The following is an 8,568-nucleotide window of genomic DNA, read 5'->3' on the forward strand; positions in this document are numbered from 1 at the left end:
GCTTTAACTTTAACTCCTATAAGGTTATTAGCCAGAACTAGAATATTTTCATTCAATTGATTTCTATTTCTAATCTTTGTTCCCTGAAAGTCATAATGTTGGTAAACTCAGGTAAACTCAGGTAAACTCTTTGGGAAAATTTGACCTCTCTCCAACATCAGAATGTATGCATCTTCAAGAAGAGCACGTGATGAGGGCTATAAAGCCAAAGATGGAATTTGAAGTTTCCTTTCTTGATAAACTTAACTTTAATTAATTCATCTGTAATGTTTTTAAACACATCACAGTGTATAGATGTCATTACTTATCCTCAGCATTTTCCAAGTAGAAGACCCTCATACGTATACAAATTCTGAAATCTGCTGTGAGCTTGTATTGGTCAGGTATTAATTGTTCAGATGCAGCCTTTGACTCACGAGATTCCTAAACTACTGACTAGGAAGTGGCAAGTATACAAGGGAAAGCAATGCTCCATGTACAATCTGCTTTTCATATATATGTATATATATTTCCCTTAAATCTCTGCTACTGGCTGCTGTCAGATTTGGACCACATTGGGTGATATGCTCCAACTTAGTCCAGTCTCTTAACATTTTGTGTTTCCTCACTACTTTCTTACCTTTATCATTCTCTCCTTTGCTTTCCTTTCTCCTAGTTTTTAAAATGTAAGTGCAGCTTTCACTTGTTCCATGTGCCTAGATGAACATCCTTTGACAGTATATAAGTGTATACATCTGTTACAGCTACAATGGGCATCTTCTCTTGTTCACATTACACCTCTCTCTGATGTACTGATGTACCCAAAGCCAAAGCTTTTTCTTTCTCTTGACTTCTATCCCATGCAGTTTCTAATGTACCATCTCCACCTCAGCATTTTTTTCTTTAATGTTATCTAATAAAGTGAAGTCAACTTCTTGAAAGAAACTCCAGTGCCCTGCAATAGCTCATATCACTAATGGACAAAAAGGATGTTACTGATTGAATGCCGATATGTAATGAAATCTTAAAGCCAGTAACACAATTAGTTAACTGTTATAATTATCTCTGGCTAGGAAAGCAATAGGCAAGGATTGTTATCTTGAACAAGCTTTGGAAGATGGAATCAGCTGTGTTATCTGGAAGTTTGCAGAGCACAGGGCTGCTCATTTTAAATTAAAGTAGCAAACCAAATGAACCTTTGTCCCACCTGCTGACTATCAGTGACTTCAGAACAGCACACTGCCCTCCTGACTGTTGGATATTGTAGCTGATTTAATACATTCCTGTCCTTAAATATTTTTCTTCTCATTATATTTTCTTCTCACTAAATTAAGTTCTAGATCCTATGCCATACGCACAACATCGCTCTGCAATCTGAAGTACAGATTGCACCTCTATTTACTACTCCTCTCCTTCCATTTGTGTTCTGCACAGAGTCCCTGCTGCACCTTCACCTCCCGTCTTTCCTCACAGACATGCCACACAAGTGGAGCTGGCTCATATGCCTTTCCTCAGCTGTAGGAGGGTGACGTTGTGAAGCACATCTTGTAAAATGTCTGTCAAACTGAACAGGTCATTTCCAGAGGGTTTCTAACACCTACCAGTTGTTATGGATATCACGTTATTATCACAGTTATTTAAAATAGTTTTAGATTAGCTAAATGTCATTCTCGTAACAACTGCTCAACCTTCAGGACATCTTTGTGTATATGACAGACTCCCAACTGTGAAATGATTACGTAAAGAAGCTCTCTGTTTTAAAATGAGTCTGCACTTACATTTTTCTTCAACACAAAAAATAAAAAGAAAAAATCCAACCTATGTTCTGCTATTCATATGTATGTTTTGTTTATCTCTCTATTGAGTCTGAAAGTACACAAAATCCATTTCATTACTGTTTGCTTGTTTTCATGTTCTCAGTGTTACAGTTGTTGAGTTACTGTGTGCTGGCTACTGCATGCTTTGTCGGTTTTTTTTTTTTTTAATTAACTCTCCCAGACTTTAGTAACTTAAAAACATCTGTTGTGTTTCAGGAGCAAATCAGAGTTTGTAATATCAGCACAGGAGATTATGCACAAAAAATTGCTTCTGAATAGATCAACAGTTCTACTAAAATGACCGATGTTTTTTTCTGTGTTTGCTACAGTGGTCTTCTCTATTCACTAAATCTGTGACAGCTTTCCCATATAATTGATGAAAGAAATTCCTTGAGGACTGGGCAGAGCTGCTGAAAATAAAAATGTCATGATGATTTATGTTGGGTAAGGTGGGAGCAGGAAACTGACACGGCTTGGTCAGAGAGACAAGGCTCGGGAGTGAGTGTGTTAATGTCACATCCCTGTCATCTGCTGTGTGACCCACAAAAAATTGGCCTTTGTGAAAACATCAATTCACTTTTGAAAGACAGTTATTCTATCTCTGCTTGTCTTTCCTGTGGCGCAGTCTGAAGTAGGCGATGATACATGATGATACATTCTGTCACCATGGAAAGGAGTGCTTATGTCGTAATACACAAAGTCGATGAGAGAATAAATTAAAAAAATACATGCTGGGAAAGCTTCAATCCTTATTTCAACACAGATGATTTTAAAAACATGCAGAAAGTAAACACAAGCTTCACAGCAGCCAAACTTTGTAATCGCCCCTCACATAATTTTCACCTGATTCTTTTTTCCCCTAATTTTGTCAAGTTTCTACTAGCACTGTTACTTGTTTCTGACTTCTCAGGTATACCCAGTGAAGGCCTGAGAAGGCACTGGTTGCTACATCGGTGTTAAACGTCAAGGCTTCCTCCTTCATCTTTTTAAGCTGTCTGGTGATACAGGGAAAAATCCTCCTCACTTACATAAAAGTATCACACAAAATCAGTGAGATATCACCTCTGTCACGGGACTGGGATTTGATACCAAATTCCACTATAATAGGGATATAAGCATTTGGTAGAATTTGTGGTCATACATCTCTACCCTAAGACAGAAACACAAGTCAGTGCTGTTGATGAAAGTCTCCTCAATGGAATATTTAGCAGAGATGTGCAAGAGAGTACAACTTTAACATGAATAGGCTCCTACCCAGAAATTGCCGCTAGCTTCTGGTGAGCCTGATAGGCCATCTCACATCCTTGGGTCCGGGTTTTGTGCATTTCTGCATGCAGAGATGGGCAGGTGACAGAGACATCACCAATGGAAATCACCAGCTCCCGGTACAGGGCCACCTGGGTATTGAAATCCTGGACAAGCTGAAAAACAGATGATGTGCTTAGGTGAGACAGTGAGCGACAATGATAAAAACAGCTGTGTTTTTATAAACACATATCCAAACTCAAGCCTGCTCCTGCTGCTCCCAGTCTCTCGGCACATGGGATAAAGTGCCTAAGATTTAGCGAATGATGACGGACTCCCTGCCAGCTGCCTCTTGTCTGCTACAAAACGCTCATCTGCAGGAAAGTGCTGTTTGTGCTTCTAATCTCTGCAAGTGTGAGTTATTAGTCTTAAACACGAAGCAAACAAAAACAAAACAAAACAAAAACAAACAAACAAAAAAACAAATGCACAAAAAAACAATCCCCGACAAACAGCTGCTTTACTAGTAGGTTGTTTTTTTGCGATCAGTAAGAGATGAAAACATCTCCAGAAATGACTGTCTCTGTTCCTCTTGCTTTCTGATTAATGGCACACTTAGGGATTGGAATGCAATGCTTGCTTTTACACTAGGGATTTTGCTAATTTTGTAATGAATTCCATTCTGTCACCGGGCTCTAACCCACATTTGAGACCTGAAATTGATTGGGAATCACTGTCGGGTGAGGTGCACTGGGCAGGCATTTCCAATCCAGGATTCTGGAAAACACCTTTCCCAGCATGGGAGCAAAAAGCAGGTAAAAAGGTAAACAAGCATTCTGACCTTTCCTCAGCTATCTGATACCCAGCAGACACATCAGGATGCTGCTGGATGCCCAAGTAGGTTCACAGTGAGGGACAGACCATGGCTGCTCAGTTCCACTGATTGCCTGTGTGGGATGGTATTTTAAGGAAACAAAGCATTTGCTGTCTGCTGGGAGAAGCACATCAGGACATTTGCTCCGCATGGTGGTGGAGGTGGAAGGGAGCATTAGAACAAAATATGTATCAATTTGTTTTGTGGACTTGACCTCCATTTCCAAATTATAGAAACAGACAAAAGCAACTGCATCCATCATTACCATCAGGATTTTGGTGTGTCCCACATACAAGTATGGCAAAAATCCAAATCTATCCATCAGCTTCACCAAATGTGAAAGTCTAGTCCTCAGATTGCCGTACTCAGAAAGAGAAAATAAATGAGCTGCTTCTGCAGCAGTTTTACATTCTGGCTCTTTGTGCTCACAACTGTAATTACTCAGTAGGACTAAGGACTTGTATCAGGACCCCTTTTTTTGGCCATGCTTTCTCAAACTGTAAGGCTTCACTGTTTTTGGAGGGGGTAAACAATGCCTTCATCTCACCAAAAACCCACACGACAACAAAGCCCCAGACAAAGCACTCCAACTCTTCTCATCTCCTGTTCTATGTAGCTTAAGAGCACACAAGAAATGAGTGGACAAAGAGAAGAGTACACTGTGTCACAGCATAATTATTCTGCATCATAAAAAACAAAGACATCCTCATCCCACACTGGTGAGGCAGATGCATTCTGCAGGTTCTCACCTGACATCCCCTGACCCAACAGAGGACACACTGAGCAGCCTCAGCACTGCCAAGGAAAACAAAGCCACACTGATGCTTCAGCATCAAGACAGAACAAGAGAGTGCTCCCTCATTTTGTCTCTAAATCTCACTGCATTTTGACAGTCCATTGGTAAATCATGTCATACTTCTAATCAGAATTTTACCAGCTGAAGAGTGAAGAAACAAAGCTGGCACTTGTGTTTAACGTCCTGAATTAAGCTCCCGAGAAGGAGAAGAAAGGCAGGATGCAGTGGGATCCACTTGTTGGTTGTATTTATAGAGCCACGGTGGCAGCTTTGTTCCCTGGTGCTCTGGGCTGCTGCCGGTTTGAAGTATCGGTGTGGAAATCTGCCAGCACTGTTCGTGTATCAGAGTAAAACAGTGCCAGAGCCCAGCAGCACAGAAGTAGCAGAAACGCTTCCAGCGCTGTTGGACAGAGCTGCAGCGAGGCTCAGATCTGTCAGGCAAAGTAGCAGCAACACATTTGTTTGCTATTTCTGTCATGAGAGAGAAGGGCAATTTTGGGGCCCAACGCCTGCTGGGGAGCTAGAGACAGGAAGCACGGCACCGGCCTGGGGGAAGGCACCAGGACCCCAACAGTTTGAGCGCAAATGGAGAAAAATGCCATGGTGTGCCATGTGACGGCCCAAAACTAACACGGATGTACCTGAGACCTGCTCTGGAGACAGCAAGCACTAGCACACACAACAGGAACAGAGTGTTGCTGTCTCAAATTCTGCATCCCGTTTAGCATGCTTTTAGAGTAAGAGGGTGGTTTGTGTGCACTGATGCAACAGAAGCGACGGCTGACCTGCTCAGGCTCGGTCTGAGCAGAGATTCTGCCGGATCCAACAGAAAGGAGTCGCCGGCTGTAGGCAGCGTTGCGGGCTCCGGCTCAGCGGACCCCTCGTACCCCTCACCTCCCGTGGCCGAACCACCCGAGCTCGACAGCGCCCTGCGGGGAGCGCGGCTCCACCCGCGCCGATGGCAACGGGGGGAACAGGCTGGAGCGGCGCTGCGGAGCGTCGCGGAGAAGCGGAACGCGCGAGCGAAGCCCTCCGGCGGTACCCACCGTCTTGCAGTCGTCCAGGGCCCGCTGGTTCTGGCAGGCGCCCTCGAAGCCGCTGCCCCGCCGCTCCCCTTCGCGGCCGCGCGGCGAGGTCCCGCTGCCCGGGAAGATGGAGGCGACGGGGCGGGGGCGCTTCCTGCGCCCGCTCAGTGCAGAGCTCATGCACGCGCATCCGCTGCGCGGAATCGCCGCCGCCGAGGGGGCCCCGCGGGCGCGGGCAGCGCCTTCCCCGCCGCCGCTCCGGGGAGGGTGCGCGCCCCGCTCCGTTCACGGCAGTGTGCGGAAAGCTGGCGCCTGCGGGAGAGCCCGGAGAGCGCCCTGCAGCATCGCCCCGGCTACCGCGAGGAGAGGCGGAGGGGCCGGCGCCTTCCCTTCTTCAGCAGCATGTCAGTCCCCGCGGAACCGCCCCGCCGGCGGCATGCCCCGCCGTCCTCCTCCCCGCAGGCGGCGGGGGGGGGGGGAGCGGGGGGAGAGCGAGGGGGCGGGGGGGCGAGCGCGGTCGTGCCCGGCGGAGGAGTGCTTCTTCCATCCAGCGCCCGCCGGAACCCGCGCCCGCCCCGCCTCGCAACCGGGAGCCGCTGGCGGGGGCCGAGCCGGGGGCGGGGGTCCGCGTGTGCGGGCGGTGTCAGCGTCGCGCCGGCTTCGTAGGGTGGGAGCCAGAGAGGGGCCGCAGCCCCCCTCCCGCGCCTCGAGCCCTCGGCGATCTCCCGTGCAGCTCTCGGCGGAGCTGGTGCCGATCCCCCGGGGGCGGCCTAGAACGTGCCTGGCGGGGTCGCCGGCTGTGCGCATCGCTGGCGGGTCGTGGCAGGGCCAGCAGCTCTGTCTCTTGGGGGCACTGCCTACCCTCTGGAACAACGTTCGTTCTTCAGAACGCGAAGTCGCTGTGTTTTATCTGTCAGCGTAACCCTTCGTGTCGGTGCTTTCCGATAGCAGAACACTACACTCATCCCATGCACAGGAGATGGCACAGGGGTGGGCCGATGCCCCTCCTAGGGCAGCGCGGAGAGTGTCCTCCCGCCCTCCAGATCAGCACCTTTTCTGATTTGAAGCCCCTGTCAGATATTTCTCACCATCCTCTCTATGCAGTGGGCTCATGGGCGTTAGTGCTCAGCAAAGCCGAACTGACTTTGTGGGTATAGTGCTACATTGAAAGCGTGCTGCTGAATCCTTGGGCCCCCAAGCAGCAGCAGATTGCTGTGTGCAAGCACTGTTTAAGGACACCACATTTCATTTCCGTAGTAAACTTAATTCTGTTACTCACAGGAAATAAATGCCTGGATTCAACACTGCGTGAACACAGTTCTTAGCCAGATGCCACACTGATTCCACACACAGACCATTACCTCATGACAGAAAAATAGTTAAACTCTAGCACACAGCATTTCCTTCTCACATTGTCTATGTGCAACATAACACATGCTTGTAAAAAGAAATTAAAGCACTGCAATGCTGCATTAATGTTAATGTTTCAATCCTTGCTCATATATCATTTCAGTCATATGTCTTATTCCATGTGTCTAAGAGTACTGGAACATCAGTAAGGAGATGATACTACAGTTAAAATAATCATCAACAGCAATGAATCTACCATACAGCAGTGAGTCTGCCTCCGCATTCCCTGTCTCAGCAGTGGTTCGGTCCCTTGAAGTCAGTGGCGTAAGTCCCTCCAACTTCTGCGAAATAATCACTGATTACAAACATGTACTGAGCAAACTCTGCTGGGTTCTGTCCTGCAGCCATACTCAGAGCAGTCCTGATGTCCCAGACCAATTCAGGGTGCTCATCCTCTTTTCAGAGTGTCCACATTTGAGGTGGATCTAGTGATTCTTTGGTAATTTGTAAGACCGCCTGCTTACAGAACTCTTCCAGTTGATATTCAAGTAAGGTCACAGAGCAGATCATTTTGAGTGCAATCATCCAGCATGTGTGAGACAGCCTGGGCACTGGCACCAGACAGCATGGTTTCATGACAAGCAGATCCTGAGTGACCAACCTCATCTCCTTCTATGACCAGGTGACCCATCTGGTGGATGAAGGAAAGGCTGTGAATGTGATCTGCCTAGACTTGAGCAAAGTCTTTGACTCTGACTCCCATGGCATTCTCCTGGAGAAGCTGGCAGCCCATGGCCTGGACAAGTGTACTCTTCACTGGGGAAAGAACTGGCTGGATGGCTGGGCCCACAGAGAGTGGTGGCGAATGAAGTTAAATCCAGCTGGTGACTGGTCATGAGTGGTGTTCCTCAGGGGCAAGTACTGGGCCTGGCCGTGTTTAATATCTTTATTGATGATCTGGATGAGAGGACTGAGTACATCCTCAGTAAGCTCGCTTACTGGCAGGAAGTGTCTATCTGCTTGGGTGGTAGGAAGCCCTGCAGAAGAGTCTGGACAGACTAGTTCACTGGGCTGAAGCCAATGGGTTAAAATTCAACAAGATGAAGTGCCAGGTCCTGCACTTCAGTCACAACAGCCCCAGGCAACACTACAGGGCAACACTACAGGCTTGGGGCAGAGTGGCTGGAAAGAAGAATGGGAGGAAAAACGACCTGGGAGTCTTAGTGAACAGCCCGCTGAATATGAGCCAGCAGTGTGCCCAGGTGGCCAAGAATATAAATTGCATCCTGGTTTGTATCAGAAATAGCACTGCCAGCAGGAGCAGGGAAGTGATCCTCCTAGTGTACTCAGCTCTGGTGAGACCGCACCTCGAGTTCTGTGTTCAGCTTTTGGCCCCTCACTGAAAGAAAGACATTGAGGCCTTGGAGACCATTTAGAGAAGGGCAATGAAGCTGTGAGGGGTCTGGAGCACAGGTCTTATGA

At 47.5% G+C, this 8,568-nt stretch overlaps 1 protein-coding gene across 1 annotated transcript; it reads right to left on the reverse strand.

The window, feature by feature from the left end:
* Nucleotides 1-3,026: 3,026 nt before the first annotated feature.
* Nucleotides 3,027-5,916, reverse strand: LOC122182351 (regulator of G protein signaling 7 binding protein). Its single transcript, XM_042875528.1, has 2 exons — nt 5,758-5,916; nt 3,027-3,217 (listed from the first exon to the last, which is right to left on the reverse strand). The coding sequence occupies exons 1-2, from the start codon at nt 5,914-5,916 to the stop codon at nt 3,047-3,049; spliced, it is 330 nt and encodes a 109-aa protein (XP_042731462.1). The 3' UTR covers nt 3,027-3,046.
* Nucleotides 5,917-8,568: the final 2,652 nt, after the last annotated feature.

This window comes from Lagopus leucura, unplaced genomic scaffold (assembly GCF_019238085.1).
Source record: "Lagopus leucura isolate 7727_CA_CO unplaced genomic scaffold, USGS_WTPT01 Super-Scaffold_100014, whole genome shotgun sequence".
NCBI lineage: Eukaryota > Metazoa > Chordata > Aves > Galliformes > Phasianidae > Lagopus > Lagopus leucura.